This window comes from Belonocnema kinseyi, chromosome 7 (assembly GCF_010883055.1).
Source record: "Belonocnema kinseyi isolate 2016_QV_RU_SX_M_011 chromosome 7, B_treatae_v1, whole genome shotgun sequence".
NCBI lineage: Eukaryota > Metazoa > Arthropoda > Insecta > Hymenoptera > Cynipidae > Belonocnema > Belonocnema kinseyi.
In genome coordinates, this window is record NC_046663.1 from 19,574,452 (window position 1) to 19,598,085 (window position 23,634).

Consider the following 23,634-nt stretch of genomic DNA (forward strand, 5'->3'; position numbering starts at 1 on the left):
CTTTAGAAATTCTTTGAAATCCTTTTGAAATTTTCACAAATCTTTTTTTAAATTTGAAACAATTTTTGAAAACTTTAGATATCTTTAGAAGTCTCTTGAAATCTTGGAACACTTTTTCTAATCTTTGTGAAATCTTAGGAAATCTTAAAAATCTTTTTTTAGAATTTGTGAAATCATTTGAAATCCTTTTAAATCTTTAGAAATCCTTTGAATACCTTCTAAAATCTTAATAAATCTTTTTTAAATCTGCGAAAAAATTTTTTCTTTTTGTATCCTTTTTGAATCTTTGTGAAATCCTTTGAAACCTTTAAAATCTTTTTTTAATATTTGTGGAATCTTTTGAAATCCTTGTGAAATATTTATAAATCCTTTGAAATCCTTTTGAAATCTTTAAAAAAAATTTTTAAATTTGCGAAATTTTTTTTAAAACTTTACAAATCTTTAGAAATCTTAAGAAATCTTTTGAAATCTTGGTAAATTTGTTTAAATCTTTGTGAAATCTTAAGAAATATTTAAAATATTTTTTAGTATTTGTGGAACCTTTGGAAATCTTTGTGAAATGTTTAGCAATCCTTTGAAATCATTCTGCAATCTTTATCAATCTTTTTTAAATCTGCGAAAAATTTGCGAAAACTTCAGAAAACTTCAGAAATCTTGAAAAAGATTTTTAAATCTTTGTGAAATCTTTTTGAAATGTTTTGAAATGTTTTGAAATATTTGTGAAATCTTTAGAAGTATTTTGAAATCTTGGAAATCCTTTTTGAATCTTTGTGAAATCTTATGAAATCTTTTAAAAGTTTTTTTATTATTTGTGGAATCTTTTGGAATCTTTAAGAAATCTTTAGAAATCTTTTGAAATCCTTTTGAAATCTTCACAAATCTTGTTTAAATTTGAAACAATTTTTGAAAACTTTAGATATCTTTAGAAGTCTCTTGAAATCTTGGAACACTTTTTTGAATCTTTGTGAAATCTTATGAAATCTTCAAAATATTTTTTTTTTATTATTTGTCAAATCTTTTGAAATCCTTTTAAATCTTTAGAAATCCTTATGAAATCTTTAGAAATCTTTCAAAGACATTCAGATCTTTTTAAAATCTGCGAAACATTTTTGAAAACATTAGAAATCTTTTTAAATCTTGGAAAACTTTTTTGTATCATTTTGAAATCTTTTGAAATATTCGTGAAATCGTTTAAAATATTTCTGAAAATTCTTTAAAATATTTGTGAAATCCTTTTGAATCCTTGTGAAATCTTTGGAAATCTGTTTAAATTATTCAAATAATTTTTAAATTTTACCGTAATCTTTTAAATCTTTTTTAAATATTTATCACATCTTTTCAAATGATTTGAAATCTTTAAAATCTACTGTACACGACTTTATAAAGTTTTAAAAATATTTTTGAAATCTTTGAAATTAGCTTAAAAACTTTGTGAAATCTTTTGAAATCGTTTTAAATCTTTGAAATATTTGGTGAAATCAGTGTGAAATGTTTATGAATCTTTCTGAAAATTTTAAAAATTGTTTGAAAAAGTTGAAACATTTATAAAATCTTCTAAACCTTATCGAAATCTTAAAAGTTTTTTTAAAAACTGTTTGAAATATTTAAAATCTTTCTTACATCTTTTTAAAATCTTTCCAAATGATCTGAAATCTTTAAAATCAACTGTATACGATTCTCTAAATTTTTAAAATATTCTTGAGTTCTTTTAAATTCTTCAAATCTTTGTGAAAGCATTAAAATCTTTAAGATTTCTTGAATTCATTTGCAAGTTTTAAAAATTGTGAAATTGTCGAAATCATTTCAAAGCCCGAAAAATCTTTGAAATCGTCGAAATCTTAGAAATTTATTATAAATGTTTTGAAACATTTGTGCAATATTTTTAAATCGTTTAAATATTTGTAAAAGCATTTAAAACTTGTTGAAATTTTCGTGAAATTGTCGAAATTTTCTCGCAATCTTGAAAAAATTTTTTAAGAAAACCTTTAAATTAAAAAAAATTAAAATGTTTTGTGCAAACTTTTAAAGCCGTTATAATTCTTTAAAATTGTTGGCGCAAGGATTGTAAAATCTTGAGAAATCTTTGTGGAATTTTCTAAAATAATATGAAATCTTTGAAATCTTTTGAAATCTTCGTCAAATATTTTTAAATCTTTCTGAAATCTCATAAAATTGTTGAAAAATTTATTCGTATTCGTAAAATCTTTTGATTTCTTAAAATCTTTGTGGAATATTTCAAGCATCTTAAAAACCCTTAAGAAAATGTCTTATTCCAACCGAATAACTATGATTCTTCACAAATTCCCTGTTCTATCTCAAAATTAGCCCATTAAAATACCAGTCAGGTAGACACCCTGTTTGTAGTAGGTACACAACTACTATATAGATGAGTAGGTATTGTCAGAACCTGTAAAGTCGTATGGTGAAGTAAAAAAAAAAAAAAAAAAAAAATGCGGCAGCACAGCACGAGCAAATAAAGGGGTTGCTGTCTGAGGTACGTGACTTACCCCTGGACATGTTTTTACCCCTAGTACATGGAATCGCACGGTAAATGTTGGTGTGTCTCCATAGTCTTTACTTCGCACGGCTGGCATGCTGTCCTATCGATAGCGGCACAACACACACAAGACATTGTATACATAAAAGTGGATAAAGTCGAATCTGGATTTAGTGATTCTGGATTTGATGTTTTCAAGAATTTATGTCGATCTGATCACCGATGAGTGATGTACGATATTCAATTATAAGTGATGTACGATGTTCGATTATGAGCGATGTGTGATATTCAACTGTGAGCGGTATACGATATTCAACTGTGAGTGATACACGATATGCAATTATGAGTAATAAACAGTATTCAATTGTGAGTGATGTGCGATATTCAATTATGAGTGGTGTACGATATTCAAGTATGAGTGAGGTGTGATATTCAAGTATGGTTGATGTGCTATATTCACTTATGCGTAGTGTGCAGTATTCAATTATGAGTGATGTGCGATATTCACTCATGAGTGGTGTACGATATTCTCGGACCGAGGGCGGTGTTATAGTCGTACATAAGTGATTCAAAATATTCACCAGCGAGTGATGTAAGATACCAACTTTCGTACCCCTAATGTTGTTCACTGAAGTTTGATATGCGATTAGCACATATAAGTTATGCACGATATTTACTCATGAGTGATGCATGATATTGGCCTAATGGTCGCCGTCGGACCAAAAACAGAAACTAATTCCAGATTTGACTACTAGCAATTCGACGATAAAAATTCTTTTTTTTTATACTACCAAATATATGAGATATTACTATTCCTTTAGATTACTTTTACTTTGTTTTTATAAAAGAGGTTTATTATTACTTTATCTATTATGTGATTTTCTAAACCAGTTCTGCTTTGAATTTTTAACAAAAAAAATTGTTTTCTACCAAAAGCTGAATTTCTAAAATAGTTTTAAATAGTTTACAGTAAATGGTTTAACTTTTAACCAAATGTTTTAATTTTCAAAGAAAATAATTAGATAATTTAAAAAAAAAAAAACAATTAAATTCAACCAGAGAAGGTAAATTTTTAATAAAATATTTGAATCTGCTAAGAAACAGATTTTTCGCCAACCAAACATTGGAATTTTTTTTAAAAAGATGAAATTTTTTACCAAAAGATATTTATTTTTAAAACAAAATATTTGAATTTTCAACTTAAAATAATAATTGTGAAACAAAAATTGCATTTTTAACCAGATAGTTGAATTTTTTATCCTTTTTTTTTAATTCATCACTTTAGATGAAAATTCCACCATCTTAAAATGTAACTTTTCATTTTTGGTTAAAAAATTTTCCTTTAACAAATTCATGCTATTTGTAGAAAATTCGTATATTTCGGTAGAAAAATAACTCGTTTATTAAAAATACGTTTTTCTTAAAAATTAATTTTTTTTAATAAATGTCTTTGGTGGAAAATTAAACTATTTGATTAAAAATTAATTTTCTTAAATAAAAAAGTAGGTATTGCATTTTTGTGTTTAAATTTTTTATTTATAAGTTGAAAATTCAACTATTTGTTCAAAGTTTCATGTATTTTGATGAAAATTAAATAATATTGCTAGAAATTTAATCATGTTTTTGGAAAATTTATCTTTTTCGTTATCAGATTCAACCACGTTGTTTCAAATTGTTTTTTTTTGTTTGAATTCATCTAATTGAAAATTCGTTCGTTTTTTTCTTTTTTTTTTTTTGAAAAAATATGTTGTTTTTTTTTAAATAAAAGTTTCGAGATTTAATTTTTGGTTCAAAACTTACATTTTTTGTGGAACATTCAATTTCTTTCTTGAAAATTATGTATTTTTGGAAAATTCGTTTCATGGTAGAAAATTTTACTAATTAATATAAATTTGTAATTTTAAAATTAAAAAATGTAAATATAAAAAATTTATGAAAAATAAATTTCTACTAAAAGCCCTTGGTTATATAAAATTCAATTATTGCAATGAAAGTTTAATTTTGTTGTTAGAAATTCAATTATTTTGTTAAAACCATTATTTGTTAAACCAATTCTTTTTTTAAATTCGTCCCTTTGGATTGAAAAATCCAAAAATTAAAAAAAAAATATTTTTCGTTAATATCAGTATCGGTAATTTTCAAAGACGACGTATAAATATTGCTTCAATAATACTAATAACTTTAAGCTCAAAATTAAAATTATTATCGATATCTGCTAAACGTTGTTTAAATTTTCTTCAAAGAAAGCTGAGGATTTTTTGAGGGAAGAAGGAATTATCCTGTATTAAATATTATAAAAAAAAAAATCCGTAGAGTGTTAATAATTTTAATTTAAACTAAACTCACCTGCAAAGCACCAACGACCAGTCGCACGAGCAAATATCACGAGGAATATTGCGAGAATCAGAATCAGGACTCCTATAACGATTCCGATAATGGAACCCGCATCCAGATCTACACCTGAAATTACAGAATTAAAATTAAATACCGCGAAGAAAATTCACCGGGATTAAAAGAGTTTTCTATCCTAAATATTATGATTTTGTTTTTAAAAAAATGTAGAATTTCAGAATCACCTTTCCTGAAAAAAGACGACAATATTTAAATTATGTAATAAGAGTAATATTTAACAAAAATTCATAAATGCAATACTTATCATATTTTTTTTATCGCACGCAATTTTTAAATTAATATTAATTCATATCAATTTTTTACATTTATCTATTATCTAAAATTATACACAAAAAAGAAAGTACGATACTTTGGATAATTAGATATTGTGATAAAAAAAAGTAATGAAATGAAAAAATAAATGAAATTTCATCTAAATTATAAAAGCTTCAAGCCAGAAGATAAATTTTCTCTACAAAAATTGAATTTTCAAACGTAAAATATGACTTTGCAGCAAAAAATTAATTTTCCACGAAACTGATTCATTTTTACACAACAAAAATGAAATGTAACCATTAAACGGTACACTAGTGCGAGTTGGTTTGTTTTCATTGTAAATATTAATTATTTAATATATTTAATATATAATAAAAAGCTAGAATACATCACACATATTTAATATATGTGGAGTAAATGCCAAAAAAATGAAAAATCTTCGGGTGCGAATTCACACCAGTGTACCGTTTGAGGGTTAAAACTAACAAATTATTGTTTTGCCACAAAAGGCGAATTTTCAACTACAAGAGACCGATCTTAAAAAAACAGAAAAGTTATATTTTCGTTAAAAAATAAATTTTAAAGAAATCAAAAAGTATTTTATTCTAAACAGTTAAATTTTCAAAAAAAGACTTAAGAGTTAAAAAAAAAGTTTTAACAGTAAAGTTTAGCTTTTACCCAAGTAGTCGAATTTTTTATCCAAAGGGATTAATTTCAACAAAGTAATTAAACTTTTTACCACACAGTTTCTACGAAAAAAAACAACAATTTCCCATCAAAGAAGACGAATCTTTAAACAAAAAGAAGGATCAAGAAGGATCAAAAAGAAAGAAGGATCAAGATTAATTCCTGGATAAAAAAATTCACAAATATTTAATTGATTTAATAAGATGAAATTTTTCTAGTAGAGCATAAAAATTTAAAAGCGCTGATTTAAGCGGCAATAATCTATGAATATCGGCAGCGTATTTTTATATAAAATATAAAATACTATTAATTTATAAAAAAAATTTATATTTCAAAGTGTCTATTATCTAAGATTTAAGAATCGGACAATATTTTTGTTTCGACAATAAAACCATTCCTTTTTCATACAAAATACCAATTTTTGGCGAAAAATGTTCATATTTATGACCTTATACTGATCAATTATTTTGAATATTCTTTAAAATCTAATAATTTTTTATTGAAATTACCAATTTTCCATAAAAAAAGGCCAATTGAACAAAGTTTTGTTTGAAATGTTATGAAATGTTATGATAATTTCTTTATTCTAAAATTCAATCATCTTGTTGAAAAGTCACCTATCTGGTTCAAAATTCATATAGATTCTTGAAAATTTATCTTTTTAGGAAAAAATTCGTCTTTTTGGATGAAAATTCAACTATTTCTTGAAAAATTAAATATTTCTGTTCAAAATCATTTTTTTTTTATTCAAAGATTATTCGTTGTAATTAAAAATTAAAAATTTATCTCTTTGTTGAAAATTTAATCAGTTCATAAACATTTATTTTTTTGTTTAAGAATTAATCTTTTTGTTTGAAAATTCATATTTTTGTTGAAAATTCAACTATTCCAGTTGAAGATTTATCATTTTATTTAAAAATCCTCTTTATAGTTTAGAATTCAACTACTCAATGAAAAAATCAATTTTTTAATACAAAATTCAACAATTGGTTAAGAAATCGATTATTTGGATTGAAAATTTATATATTTCGTCAAAAATTAGATTTTTGGGTTTAAAATTCAACTATTTAGATTAAAAAAATATATTTTTTAATAGATAATTTAACCTTCTGGTCGAAAATTCATGTATTTTGCTGAAAATTCGTATTTTTGGTAGAAAATTCATCTTTGTGGTCGTTATAATTGAAAATTAATTAATTTTGATAAATATGTAACTATTCTATTAAAAATTAATTTGTTTATATTGAAAATTTGTTTTATTGTCGTTGAAAATTAATTTTTTTAACTGAATATTTCACGATTTAATTTTTGGATGATATTTTATATTTTTTAGTAAAAATTTCATGTGTTTTGTTGAAAAATTCGCCTTTTTGATATAAAATCTATATTTTTAGTTAAAAATTAACCCATTTTTAAAAGTTTAACTCTTTTGTTAAATAATTTGTTTAAATTACTTGTAATTGAAAACTCATCTTTTTCCTTAAAAATGTAACCAGTTTGTTTTAAATTAATATTTTTAATTGAAAATTCAACTCTTCGAATTGAAAATTCATCCTTATGATTTATAATTTAAATATTTAGTTAAAAAATATTTATTAACAGAAAATTAGGCCATTAAATTAAAAATTCAACAGCCTGATTAAAAAAAATCGTATTTTTTGTAGGGAATTCATCTTTTTCAACAAAAATCCAACTATGTCTTTAAAAGTTAAACTCTTTTGTTAAAAACGTTTTTCTTTCTTGAAGTTTCAGTATTATAATTGAAAGTTATTCTCTTTGGTTGACAATTCAACTATTTTGTTAAACATTTTTTGATATTTAAAATTCTTTTTTTTTAAATTAATTCTGTAAGCTCAAAATTAAACAAATCCAAATAAATATTGCATCCCTGTAGTAAAAATTACTCTCTTCGGTTGAAAAATAATTTTTTAAACCGAATATTTATCGATTCAATTTTTGCTTAAATTATTTTTTTAAATTTTAACTTCATGTGTTTTGTTGCAAAATCCGCTCTATTTAAAGAAACTTATCTCTTTAATTGAAAATTCACCTATTAAAAAAAAGTCTTTTGTCAAAAATTCAATTTTTTGTAGTTGCTTAAGATTCAGTATTCTAGTTAAAAATTGATTTCTTTGGTTGAAAATAGTACTATTTTATTGACATTTTATTTTTTTAAATTAAAAATTCCCCTCCTTTTTGTGGAAAATTCATCTTTTTAGTACAAAATTCAACTATTTTTTTATTGATACACATTTATGTTAACAAATATTTCGATTTAAAATTAAACTATTCAGTTAAAAAATAATTCTTTTATTAGATTTTTGGTTAAAAATTCAACTCTTAATTTAAAAGTCTTCTTCTATTTGTTTGAAAATTTAACTATTTTGTTGACTTTTTTAATCGAAAATTCTTTTTTTTTTGGTACAAAATTAATTCTTTAAACGGAAAATTGTAAAACCCCAGATAAATATTGCATCACTCTAGTTAAAAAAATTACTCCCTTCGGTTAAAAAATAATTTTTTTAAACTCTTTCTTTTTGAAAGAAAATTAATCTTTTTAGATTAAGATACAACTACTTAAAAAAAAATTCTCTTTATCGAAAATTCCTTTTTTTCTAGTTGTTAAAAATACAGTATCCTAATTGAAAATTAATATCTTTATTAAAATGTCACTATTTTGTTCATTTCCTTTTGTAGTTGAAAATTCTTTTTATTTTGTTTATATGTTTTTTTCCTCGAACATTAATTTTTTAATCTGAGAATTAAACAAATCCAGTTAAATATTGCACCCCTGCAGTCAAAAATTACTCCCTTCGGTAGAAAAATATGTATTTAAACTAAATATTTAACGACTCAATTTTTGGTTAAAAATGTATGTTTTTTTTTAGTTGAAATTTTATGTTTGTTATTGAAAATTCCCCTTTTTTGAAAGAAAATTCATCTTTTTAGTTGAAAATATAAGTATTTCGTTAAAAAAATATTTGTTTTTTTCGCCAGAAAATTAATCTTCTTGGTTGAAAAAAATAACAGTAAAGTGCATCGTGGGTGATAAACGCCCCAACGTATTTAATCATTTATTGTTTAACCCCTATTGAATATTTTGTCACAATAAAATTACCCGATAAAGTTTAAAGTATCTTTTATAAGTTAGAGTTGATTTTATAGCAATTTATTTATATTAAGTTTGCTAAAAAAAATTCTTGAAAAAAGAAATGAAAAAAGTGGGGTTTTTACTTAAAAATTCATCTCACGCAATTTTAATTATTTTAACCTGAAAATTTATGACTACGTTTGAAATAGTATAATATTATTTTTTTAAATATTGCAGCATGGGTTCTTTCAAAAAAGATATTTATTTGCACAGTTGAAAAGTCAATTTTAAGATAAAATAATGAACCACAGATCCTTGGGGTGTAAGATACCCACAACACACTTTAAGGGTTAAAATTCAACTATTCAGTTAAAAAAAAAGTTTTATAAGAAATTTAACCTATTTTTTAACAACAGCTTTTTATAAATAAATACCAATATAATCTACAACACGACACACACAAATCAATTAAAAACATCACACACGATAATTTTACGACAAAGAACAGAGGAGAGGAAAGACAGTAAAAACTAACGATTATTTCAGATATATGTGAGCTTTGTTTCAGTTTCCGTCGCTTCAGTCAGCTTTATGAAATAAAGTTTTTTTCTCTCTCTTTTTTTTTTATCAATACAGTATCTTGGTGCTCTCATCTGATTCTGTGAAGGCTTTCTACGTGAAAATAGTCTGTACATAAAAGTTCGTTCGCTAAATACTTTGAACTTTTTTTATAAATCTCAATCTGTGAAAAGACGCGTACAATTGAATATTTGAAACGAAACTTCATGTACAGAATGGAATTCTTGAAATGAAATTGAAAAATGATTACCTAGTGCGTGCATGTGTTCGGAGAGCTTACCATAGAAGTGACTTAAGGGTCCTGCGTGAGCATGCGAAGATTCGCCATTAGAAAAAGTATCATTTATTTAGGAAATTAAAAAAAAATGGAAAGTGGAAAATTCCGTGTTGTGAAGTAATTTTCTTTTCGAATACGATTTATGTTTGTTGTTGAAAAAAAATTTGATTTGATTTTTGGGGAGGCATCCCAAAAAAATTTCCACTTAATGCAAAAAAAAAATATCTTGGAAAAAATGTTGATGACAAGTACAACCTTTATTTAAGAAATTGAAGAAAAAAATATGAAAAGCGGAAAATTCCGTTTTATGACGTAATATTTTTTCGAATAAAATTTATTTTGATTCTTGAATGAAAAAAATTCATTTGAGTTGTGGGGACACCTTCCAAAAAAATTCCATGTGGTGGAACAAAAATGTATTTTTAAAAATGTAGATGACAGATACAAACCTTTTACGGTATTAATTATTGATTTTTCCCTCTTCCAAGTAAGAATTATATATGATTATATAATTTTCTATTATAATTCACAAATATAATAAATCCTTTTTTTTTAATTGAGAGAAGGGAGATAAAATTTATGGCAAATTTTTATTTCAAAAAGAAAAACATTTGTTTTTAATTTCATGTAAAAACTTCCCTCTCACAATTCAAATTTTAATTTTTTACAGAAACTTCCAGATCCTACTATGAAAATTATAAAATTAATATCATAATCCTTTGCTTTATTTTAAATGAATATTTAATTTGATAAATGCCCTGTCCCAAATTAAAAATTCCCTGTTCCAAACTAAAAATTATCATTCTTTGTTAAAATTTCATATCCTTACATAAAAATTTTAATTCCTTACGAAAATCGGCTGTCCCAAAGTCAAAATTTTAATTTTTTACTCAAACTCTTTGCTCCAAACTTAAAATTATTATTCTTTACCAAAATTCCTTATTCTTTACGAAAATTCTCCTGAATAATGCCCTGTCCCAATTGCCAAATTACATTAATTTACTTAGATTTCCTGTCCCAAAATAAAAAATAGAATTCATTACTAAAATTCCTTATCACAATTGTCAAACTTTGATTTATTTCATGAAATTGGCTGTTTCCAAACTAAAAATATAATTTTTAACTACAACTCCATGTCCCAATTATCAAAACTATCATTCTTTCCGAAAATTTAAACGAAAATTCTTAATTTTTAAGAAATGTCCTATCCCTAAGTAAAATTATAATTCCTTGTGAAATTTCGGCTGTCCCAAAGTCTAAATTTTAATTCTTTACTAAAATTGCCTGTCCCAATTTTTAGGAATATAATTCTTTACTAAAACTCCCTGCCTCAAATGCCAAACTTATATTTATTTACTGAAATTTACTGTTTTGAAACAAAAATTCTTTATTTTTAAGAAATTTCCTCTCCCTGAATGAAAATTCTAATTCCTAGTGAAAAACGGCTATCCCAAAGTCTAAATTCTAATTCTTTACTAAAATTTCCTTTCGGAATAAAAATTCTAATCCTAGGCAAAAATTACCTATCCCAATTGTGAAAATTACATTTCTTTACTGAAAATCCCTGTCCCAATTTTCTAAATTATAATTCTTCACCAAAATTCCTTGTCCCAATTCTTAAAATTATATTAACGTACCAAAATTACCTGTCCCAGACTCAAAATATAATTCTTTAAAAATTCCTAATTTTTAAGGAATTTCCTGTCCCTAAGTAAAAATTCTAAATCCTGGTGAAAATGAGCTGTCCCAAACTAATACCTGTCCCGATGGTGAAAATTTTAATTTTCTGTACTAAAATGTACTGCTTTAAAGCCAAAATTTTAATTATATGAAATTTCCTGTCCCAAAGTCTAAATTATAATTCTTGACTAAAATCCCCTGAAAAAATTCCCTGTCCCAATTGTTAAAATTGTATTTATTTACTGAAATTCCTTGTCACAAACTCAATAATAGAAATCTTTACTGAAATTCTTCGTTTCAAACTAAAAAATATAATTATTTACTGAAAGACCCTGCCCAACTGTAAAACTTATAATTGTTTATTAAAATTCCCTGTTCCAATCATAAAAATTATAATTATTAACTTAAATCTCATGTTCCAAAATCAAAACTATAATTCTTAACTAAAAATTCCCTGTCCCAATTGCCAAAATTATATTTATTTACTGAAATTGATTGTCCGACAATAAAAATATAATTCTTTGCTACAACTCCCTGTCCCAAGTATCAAAATTATAATACTTTCCTAAACTTTACGGATTTGAAGCAAAAATTCCTCATTTTTGTAAGAAATTTCCTGTACCTAAGTAAAAATTATAATTCCATGTGAATATGGGCTGTTCGAAAGTCTAAATTCTAATTATTTTCTACAAATATCTGTCTGTCTATCTGTCTTTCACAAAGTAAGAATTAAAAATCCTTACGAAAATCAAGACCAAATTCTAATTCTTTAAGAAAATCTCTTAAAAAATTTCCTGTGCTGTCGTCAAAATTCTCTTTATTTACTGAAAGTTTCTGTCCCAAACTTGAACAAAAAAATTATTTCCTGAAACACTCTGTCCCAATTCTGAAAATTAAATCGTTTACTGAAATTGTTAACTACAACTCACTTTCCCAATTTTTCAAAATATAATGCTTTCCTAAAATTTACTGCTTTCAAGCCAAAATTCTTTTTTTTTTTGCAATTTCCTGCCCCTAAGTAAAAATTATAATTCCTTGTGAAAATCGGCTGTCCCAAAATCCAAATTCTAATTCTTTACTAAAATTGCATGTTTCAAAATTAATATTTTAATCCTTGGGAAAAATTCCCAGTCCCAATTGTTAAAATCATATTTATTCACTGAAATTGTCCTCATTGTTAAAATTAGAATTTTTTACTAAAATTACTTGTCCCAATTGTAAAATTATATTCATTTACTAAGATTCTTTGTCCCAATTGTCAAAATTATATTTATTTACTGAAATATCTTGTCCCAAACTCAAAAATATAATTATTTACTACACACACCTGTCCCAATTGTGAAAATCATATTTAGTTATTGAAATTTGCTGTCCCAATTGTAAAAATTATCATTATTTACTAAAATTAAATTAAATACTAAAATTTACTCAATTTAATTTAATTTTAATTTAATTAATAAATTTATTTAAATTAATTTGTCCCAAATGTAAAAATTAAATTTACTTATTAAAATTTCTTGTCTCAATTATGAAAATTACATTTATTTACTGATATTTCATATCCCTAACTGAAAAATATAATTCTTTACTAAAATGCCCTGTCCCAATTGTAAAATTATATTTATTTACTAAAATTCCTTGTCCCAATTGTCAAAATGATATTCATTTACTGAAATATCTTGCCCCGAACTCAAAAATATAATTATTTACTACACACACCTGTCCCAAATTGGAAAAATTGTAATTATTATCTAATGTTGTCTGTCCCAATTGTGAAAATCATATTTATTTACTAAAATTCCCTATCTTAATTGTTAAAATTATAAGTCTTTACTAAAATTCCTGGTCCCAATTGTAAAAATTATGATTATTTATTAAAATGCCTTGACCCAATTGTCACAATTATATTTATTTACTGAAATTTCCTATTTCCAACGAAAAAATATAATTCTTTACTACAAACTACTGTCCCAATTGTAAAAATCATACTTATTTATTGCAATTTGCTGTCCCAATTGTTAAAATTATCATTCTTTACTAAAATTCATTTGTCCCAAATGTAAAAATTAAATTTACTTATTAAAACTCCTTGTCCCAATTATGAAAATTACATTTATTTTCTGATATTTCATATTCCAAACTGAAAAATATAATTCTTAACTAAAATTCCCTGTCCCAATTGTAAAATTATATTTACTTACTAAAATTCCTTGTCCCAATTGTCAAAATGATATTTATTCACTGAAATATTTTGTCCTAAACTCAAAAATATAATCATTTACAACACATACCTGTCACAATTGTAAACATTTTAATTGTTACCTAACATGGCCTGTCCTAATTGTGAAAATCATATTTATTTGCTAAAATTCCCCATCCTAATTGTTGAAATTATAAGTACTTACTAAAATTCCTTGTCCCAATTGTAAAAATTATAATCATTTATTAAAATGCCTTGACCCAATTGGGGCACAATTATATTTATTTACTGAAATTTCCTGTCCCAAACAAAAAAAATATATTTCTTTACTGAAACTTCCTGTCCCGATTGTAAAATTATATTTATTTACTAAAATTTCTTGTCCCAATTGTCAAAATTATATTTATTTACTGAAACTTCTTATCTCAAACTCAAAAATATAATTCATTACTACAAACAACTGTCCCAATTGTGTAAATCATAATTATTTATTGAAATTTGCTGTCCCAATTGTCATAATTACTATTCTTTACTAAAATGCATTTGCCCCAAACGTAAAAATTAAATTTACTTATTAAAATTCCTTGTCCGAATTGTCAAAATTATATTTATTTACTGAGACTTCTTATCCCTAACTCAAAAATATAATTCTTTACCATAAACAACTTCCCGAATTGTGACAATCAAATTTATTTATTGAAATTTGCAGTCCCAATTGTGAAAATTATATTTATTTACTGAAATTTCTTGTCCCTAAGTAAAAATTGTAATTCCTTATGAAAATCATCTGTCCCCAAATCTAAATTCAAATTTTTTAATAAAATTTCATGTTCTAAACAAAAATTTTAATCCTTGACAAAGATTGCCTGTCCCAATTGTTAAAATCATATTTATTCACTAAAATTGCTTATCCCAATTGTCAAAATTATCATTTTTTTACGAAAATTTACTGTCTCAAAGTTAGAATTCTAATCCGTAGCGAAAATTACCTGTCCCAATTGTGAATATCGCATTTATTTATTGAAACTTGCTGTCCCAATTGTGAAAATTATAATTCTTCACTAAAATTCCTTTGTCCCAGTTGTAAAAATTAAATTTACTTACTGAAATTCCTTGTCCCAACGGTCGAAATTACATTTATTTACTAAAATTTCCTGTCCCAAAATTAAATTTCTGATCATTGGGAAAAATTATCTGTCCCAATTGTGAATAATTATATTTATTTACTAAAATTCCGTGTCCCACTTGCTAGAATTATAATTCTTTACTAAAATTTACTGCTTCAAAGCCAAAATTCTATCTTTTTACCAAATTTGTTGCCCTTAAGTCCAAATTATAATTTTTTACTAAAATGTTGTGTCCCTAAGTAAAAATTATAATTCCTTATGAAAATCAGTTGTCCCAAAGTCTAAATTCAAATTATTTAATAAAATTATATGTGCCAAACAAAAATTTTAATCCTTGGCAAAGATTGCCTGTCCCAAATGTTAAAATCATATTTATTCACTAAAATTTCCTGTCCTAATTCTTAAAATTCTAATTTTTAACTAAAATTCCTTGTCCCAATTGTAAAATTATATTTATTTACTGAAATTCCTTGTCCCAATTGTCAAAATTATAATTCTTTACGAAAATTTTCTGTCTGAAAGTTAGAATTCTAATCCGTGGCGAAATTTACCTGTCCCAATCGTGAAAATCACAATTATTTATTGAAACTTGCTGTCCCAATTGTGAAAATTATAATTATAATTATTATAATTCACTAAAAATTTTTTGTCCCAGTTTTAAAAATTAAATTTATTTATTAAAATTCCTTGTCCCAATTGTCAAAATTACATTTATTTACTCAAATTTCCTGTCCCAAACTGAAAATTATAATTCTTTATTAAAATTTCCTGTCCCAATTGCCAACATTTTAATTCTTTCCAAATATTGACGGCTTGAAAAAATTGCCTGTCCCAAAATTAACATTCTAAACATTGACAAAAATTACCTGTCCCAATTGTGAAGAATTATATTTATTTACTGAAATTCCGTGTCCCAATTGTCAAAATTATAATTCTTTACTCAAATTTACTGCTTCAAAGCCAAAATTATAATTTTTACAAAATTTCCTGTCCCAAAGTCTAAATTATAACTTTTTACTCAAATTTCCTGTCCCTAAGTTAAAAATTCTAATTCTTTGCAAAAATTAACTGTCCCAATTATAAAAATTACATTTCTTTACTAAAATTCTTCTTCCATTTATTTCCTGTATCAATTTAGAATTATAATTCTAAACGAAAGTTAAAAATTATTAATTAATTAATCAAAAGCGGATAGTTTCAAATTCTGACAAATTTTAATTTGCAAAAAAAAAGGGAATTTTTAAATTCAAACTTTTATATGGGCAAGGAACTTTTTAAAGTCTAAAGAATCCTGACTAAAAACAGTTTCTTTTTCGAAATTCTCTTCTTCTGAATTAAAATTAATATTCGTTTTCAAAAATATTCCTGTTCGATGTAAAAATTATAATTCTTAACGAAATGCAAAGTTAAGAAAAAATGTAATAATTTTTTTTATGTTATAATAAATCGAAAAATCAATTATTAAAATTGAAAAATGTCTTTTTTTAACAGAAAGGATCGCTTAAAAAAATTATGTTCTATCTAAAAATTGTTTAGAATTCTGTTTAAAATTCACACAATTATTACGCTAAACGCTATAATGATCTCGAAATGTTTTTTTTCTTTTCTTGAAAAGAGTTATTTTTTTATTTCCACTGAAGTTTTTCAACTTTTTTTTTTTAATTTCATTAGATTCTTATTGTTATCCTTTAAAACCTAATAAAAACCCACAATTAAAAAAAATAAAATACAAGTTTTTTGGAGTGTCCCCAAAAATCAAAGAAACTTTTTTCAATTCAGTCACTTTAATTTGAAAATGGTAATAAACAATATTTTTATATATACAGGCCTCGGATCCACTTTAGGGATCAAAAATAGTGTAAATAGTGCGAAAAATTGGGGAAAACAGTGCAATAAAAGTGTTATAATTGCACTTTTATTCGTTGAAAATAATATTTTTAGTTCAATTTATATTATATTTTACTGATATCTACTTTTCTGTTTAAAAATTTAACGAGATTCTAAAAAAAATTAATTTTTTTTTTTCTAATTAAAAATCGAATATTTAGGTTTTGGCTAAAGTTTAATCTATTTAATTTAAATATTTGACCGTATGCTTAAAAATTCATTATCGTACCTTAAATTTTTAACTATTTGATTAAAACTTTAATTATTCATTCAAAAATTTAATTAATTAACCAAAATTTAATTATTTTCTTCAAACATTTTTTTTTTTTTGGGTAGAAGTCATTTTTTACTACTTTTTTGTTAAGAAATAATTGAAAAAAACGTCCTTTTTAAATTGAAAATTTATTTTTCGCTAAAAAACTCATATTTTATCGTTAAAAGTTTATCTTTTTGGTTAAAATGTAATTTTATTAATTAAAAAGTCTACTGATATATATTTGGTTTCAAATTTTACTATTTAGTCAAAATTTGAATTATTGAAAAAAATTTTGTACAAAAATATATATACTTCTGGGTTGAAAATTCAATAATTTTTTTTTTCCTTTTTTTAAATACTTTTTTTGTGTTTGAAAATCAACTATTCTGTTCAACATTCACTTTTCTGGTTTTAAAAATTACCTCTTTCTACTGAGTTATCATATTTTTTAAATAAAAATTCAACTGTCTGGTTAAAAAATTAAACCTTCTTTTTAATTAACTTTCTTGTTGAAAACCAACATTTTTTAGTTAAAAATTTAATTGATTTAAAAAAATATATATTTTTGGAATGAAAATTCAACAATTTCAAAGAAAATTTTACGAATTTGGTTAAAAGTTTATGAATTTTTTTGAAAATTCATTTTTTTTGGATCAATACAACTGTTTTTTATTTTAAATCAAAATATTTTTGTGATGAAATATCAACCTATTACATTTTTCGTTCAAATTTTAATTAATTTTTCAAAACTTAATTTTTTTGTCTAAAGATTTATATTTTAGTAGAATTTTTTTTGTCTTTTTTTGTTAAAAAAGTTTCTTTTTTAACTGAAAATTTATTTTTTTATTGGAAACAATTTTGTTGAAAATTCGTCTTTGTTGGATTTTTACAACCATTTTTATTTGAAATTAAAATATATTTGTAATAAAATATAAACTATTACATTTTTAATTGGAATTTTTATTATTTTTTTAAAACTTAATTATTTTTTGGTTGAAAATTCATAATTTAAGTAAAAAATTAATTTTTTTTTTGTTGAAAAATTTAATTTTTCAACTGAAAATTTATTCTTTTCATCGAACATTGAACAATTTTGTTGAAAATTCATCTTTGTTGGATTAACCCAACTATTTTTTTTTATTTTAAATTAAAATATTTTTTTGATAAAATATCAACTTATTACATTTTTCGTTAAAATTTTAATTACTTTTTTAATACTGAATTTTTGTTTTGGTTAAAGATTCATAATTTGAGTGAAAAATTATTGTTCTTTTTGTTAAAAAATTTATTTTTTTAACTGTAAATTTATTTTTTAATCAAAAATTTAACGATTTTGTTGAAAATTTGTATTTTTTCGATTAGTTGAATCATTTTTATGTTTAATTAAAATACATTTGTGATAAAATATAAACTATTACATTTTTCGCTGGAATTTTAACTACTTTCTTCAAACTTTTTTTTTCAATCTTAGTGATAAAATTTTTTTAAATTTAATTTTTTAATTGAAAATTTATTTTTTTATTAAAAAATTGTGTTAAAAAATCGTATTTGTTGGATTAATTTAACTATTTTTATTGATGAAATGTCAACCTATTACATTTTTCGTTGAAAAAATTAATTTTTTTAACTGAAAATTAATTTTTTAATCGAAAATTTAACAATTTTGTTGAAAATTCGTCTTTGTTGGATTAATCCAACTATTTTTTATTTTAAATAAAAATATTTTTGCGCTGAAATATCAGTCTATTACATTTATGGTTGAAATCTTAATTCCTTTCTTAAAATTTAATTATTGCTCGGTTGAAGATTCATAATTTTAGTGCAAAATTATTATTTATTTATTTTTTTGTTAAAACCTTTATTTTTTTAACTGAAAATTAATTTTTTTAATCAAACATTTAACAATTTTGTTGAAAAATCATCTTTTTGAAATTAATTCAACTTTTAAAAATTTTTAATTATTTTTGCGAGGAAATATTAATATATTACATTTTTCGTTGGAATATTAACTACTTTCTTAAAACTTAATTTTTTTGGTTAAATATTATCAATCTTAGTGAATTTTTTTTTTAATTTAATTTTTTATTTTTTTAACTGAAAATTCATTTTTGAATCAAACATATAACAATTTTGTTGGAAATTCATCTTTTTGAAATTAATTTAACTTTTTTACGTTTAATTATTTTTGCGATGGAATATTAATATCAATATAAGTGAAATTTTTTTTTAATTAAATTTTTAAATTGAAAATTCATTTTTTTATTCAAAAATTTATCAATTTTGCTGAAAATTCATCTTTGTTGGATTAGCCCAACTGTTTTTTTTTTTTAATTTTTTAATTTTAAATTAAAATATTTTTTTGATGAAATATCGACCAATTACATTTTTCATTGAAATTTCAACTACTTTCTTAAAACTTGATTCTTTTTTTTGGTTGAAGATTCATAATTTTAGTGGAATTTTTATTGCTTTTCTTAAAAAATTAATTTTTTTTAAATTAAAATTTATTTTTTTTTATCGAAATATTAAAATATTTTGTGATTAAATATAAACTATTACATTTTTCGTTGGAATTTTAAATACTTTTTTAAATCTTCATTCTTTTAAATAAAGATATTTAGATTTAAATATATAATAAGATTATATAAATAAAATATAAATATAAAATAAATATAATAAGATTTAAATATTTTTATTGATGAAATATCAACCTATTACATTTTTTGTTGAAATTTTAATTGATTTTTTAAACCTTCATTTTTTTGAAGATTCATAATTTAAGTGGAAAACATTGTTTGAATAATTTATTTTTTAAACTGAAAAATCATTTTTTAATCAAACATTTAACAATTTTGTTGAAAATTCATCTCTCTGACACTAATTCAACTTTTAAAAATTTTTAATTTAATTAATTTTGCGATGGAATATAAATATATCACATTTTTCGTTGGAATATTAACTACTTTCTTAAAACTTAATTTTTTTGGTTAACTATTATCAATCTTAGTGGAAAAAAATTTTTTATCTTAATTTTTTAATTGAAAATTTATTTTTTTATTAATAAATTTAAAAATTTTGTTAAAAGGTCGTCTTTGTTGGATTAATTTAATTATTTTTATTGATGAAATATCAACCTATTACATTTTTCGTTGAAATTTTAATTACTTTTTTAAACCTTCATTTTTTTTTTTGAAGATTCATAATTAAAGTAAAAAAATTGTGTGAAAAATTAATTTTTTCAACTGAAAATTACCTTTTATAATCGAAAATTTAACAAATTTTGTTGAAAATTCGTCTTTGTTGGATTAATCCAACTATTTTTTATTTTAAGTAAAAATATTTTTGCGCTGAAATAATAGTCTATTACATTTTTCGTTGAAGTCTTAATTACTTTCTTAAAATTTAATTATTGCTTGGTTGAAGATTCATAATTTTAAAGAAAAATTATTTTTTTTTTTTTTGTTAAAACATTTTTTTTTTAACTGAAAATTAATTTTTTTTAACAGAAAATTTAAAAAAAAATTGTTAAAAATTAAACTTCTGGTTTGTAAATTAACTTTTTCCGCGAATTTATTTTCGCGGGTTTAAAATTAAACTATTTAATAGAAAATTCTATTTGTTAGCTTAAAAATTCTAAAATTTTGTACAAAACTAAACTTTTTTTTTGTGCAAAAATTTTATTTTTTTATTTTGCATTATTCTTCTGGTTTAAAAATTTCACAATTGAATTAAAAATTGATGTATTTTATTTAAAATTCATCGTTTTTGCTAGGAAGTTAATCTGTTCTGATAGAAAGTCTGATTTTTGATTAAAATTGTTTGGTTGAAAATTAATCTGTGTTGGTAGAGGATTCGTAATTTTAATTAAGAATTTTTTTTTTCTTTTAAAAGAATTTATTTTTGTAATAAAAATTTTTATATTGTTAAAAATTCATATTCTCCGGTTTCAAATTTAACCGTTTCATTGAAAAATCTACTGTTTAGTTTGAAAATTTTAAAACTTGGTACAAAAATTCAACTCTTGGGTAAAAAATTTAATTCTTTTTGGAAAAAATTCATTTTCTTTAATCAAAACTAATTTTTTATTTAAAAATTTAACTATTTGATCACGAATTTATATAATTTGTGAAGAAATGCATCTATTTCATAGTATTTTAAATATAAAATTCATTTTTTTTTTTGTTAAAATATAAATTTATAACAGCTTTGGTCGAGAATTTATTTTTTTGTAGAAATATTGACTATTTGGTTAAACTATGTTAAATCATAAAAAAGAGTGTGCATGAAATGAAATTGTGAAATAAATACGAAAAGTGATTGTGCCCAGTGTATAATTGTCATTTTATTTTGTTTCGAAAAAAATTAAATAAAAAATATATTAAAAAATAAAGATAAAACTCACCAGGAGCTTCCGAAGAAGTAGAGATCTTGACCTCATAGGTGTAAGTTCCTTCTTCGTTCGATGCTCTCAAACGGTAATCCCTTTCGGTATCGCTCTTCTGAACACTGTCGATGGTTAGAATTGCAGACCACTTTCCTTTTCCCTATTAAAAAAATTTTCAATTCATATAAAAAAATTTTACAGTTAATATAAAAATCTTTGCAACCTAAAAAGCTCGATTGAAAAACAGAATTTGAGTAATTACTTATTTTTTAAGTTGAAATGAAAATTAATTTTTAAATAAAGTTTAGTGAATTTTTCTATTATTTATATTATTTATATTTATTTGAATGATTATTCTTAAAAACGCAATAAATTAATTTAAAAAATAAGAAAATTCAACTATTTTCGGTGAAATAATTATTTTTTATTAAAAATTCATATTTTTTTTATTTAAAGTTTTATTATTTTGTGGAAAACTCAACAATGTTTTTAAAAAGTGAACTGTTTTTGTTAAAGACTACTCTTTTTTGTGTGAGAATTGAACTTCATTTTTGAAAATTCGCGTTTTTTTCTATGAAAAAAAAATTAATTTTCTTAGTCGAAAACTGATTCCTGAATTAAAAATTCTTTTTTTTTTAATTGCAAATTTAACTTTTTTGGGTTAAAATTTAATTATTTTGTTTGAAATTAAGATTTTTGTTAAAAATGTAAATGTTTTGTTGGAAACTTAACCATTTTCTTCTACAACGAATATTTTTTGTTAAGGATTCAAATTTTTTGTTGACATTTCATGTTTTTTTTCGAATTCAACTGTTTTTGATTAAAAATTAAAATAATTATTCATTGGAATTAATATATATCGTGATTTTAGGATGAAAATTTAACTATTTTGGTGGAAAATTCAAATATTTTGTACTAAATTCAAAATTTAGGTCGAAAGCTGAAAGATTTAGTTCAAAATTCAACTCATTTGTTTAAGAAAATTTAACTTTGCTTGAAAATTAAATCAATTAATTAAAAAAATCATCTATTTTGTTAAAAAATCATCCTTTCTTTAAGAATATTAATTTCCTTTGTTAAAAATTAACATTTTTAGTTGAAAATTTAAGTTTTTAGTCAAAAAATTCTTTATTTGGTTGAAATATCGTGATTTTAGGATGAAAATTTAACTATTTTGGTGGAAAATTCAAATATTTTGTACAAAATTCAAAATTTTGGTTGAAAACTGAAAGATTTAGTTGAAAATTCAACTAATTTGTTTTAAAAAAATCCAATTTGCTTGAAAATTAAATCAATTAATTAAAAAAATCATTTATTTGGTTGAAAATTCATCCTTTATTCAAGAATATTAATTTCCTTTGTTAAAAATTAACATTTTTAGTTGAAAATTTAAGTATTTAGTTAAAAAAATCTCTATTTGGTTGAAATATAGTGTTTTAAGGATGAAAATTCAACTATTTTGGTGAAAAATTTAAATATTTTGTACAAAATTCAACATTTTAGTTGAAAACTGAAAGATTTAGTTGAAAATTCAACAAATTTGTTTTAAAAAAATTCAATTTTGCTTGAAAATTAAATCAATTAATTAAAAAAATCATCTATTTTGTTGAAAATTCATCCTTTATTCAAGAATATTAATTCCTTTGTTAAAAATTAACATTTTTAGTTGAAAATTTAAGTATTTAGTTAAAAAATTCTATATTTGGTTGAAATATAGTGTTTTAAGGATGAAAGTTCAACTATTTTGGTGAAAAATTTAAATATTTTGTACAAAAGTCAACATTTTAGGTGAAAACTGAAAGATTTAGTTGAAAATTCAACAAATTTGTTTTAAAAAAATTCAATTTTGCTTGAAAATTAAATCAATTAATTAAAAAAATCATCTATTTTGTTGAAAATTCTTCTTGCTAGTTTGAAAGTTAAATGTATTTCGTTTGAAAATCATATTTTTCTTTAAATATTCACCCACTTCGTTAAAAAATCATCTATTTATTTTTAAAAACCTTCTTTTTAGGGTTGAAAATTAAACTATTTTTGTGAAAAATTAAAATATTCTACTAAAAATTCAAATTTCTGTTGTAAATTAAAATATTTAGTTAAAAAATCATCTATTTAGTTGAACATTCTTCTTTTTTGGTCATAAAATCAACTATTTTGGTAGAAAATTAATCCAATTTGTTGCAAATTTAATTGACTTTTAGAAAATTGGTCTTTTGGTTTTAAAAATTATCTCTTTTCAGTTTAAAAATCATCTATTTTCTTGAAAATTCTTTTTCTCAAGTTAAAAATTCAACAATTTTGG

The 23,634-nt window shown here is 22.6% G+C and overlaps 1 protein-coding gene across 1 annotated transcript in view; it reads right to left on the reverse strand.

Moving 5' to 3' along the window:
• The window catches only part of LOC117176359 (fasciclin-3), a 117,792-nt gene that overhangs the window by 35,375 nt on the left and 58,783 nt on the right, over positions 1-23,634 (reverse strand). Inside the window, exons 7-8 of the mRNA XM_033366602.1 lie at positions 21,351-21,492; positions 4,844-4,957 (exon numbers count right to left, since the gene is read on the reverse strand). Of these exons, the coding sequence (XP_033222493.1) occupies positions 4,844-4,957; positions 21,351-21,492 (256 nt within the window). The remainder of the gene's footprint in view (positions 1-4,843; positions 4,958-21,350; positions 21,493-23,634) is intronic.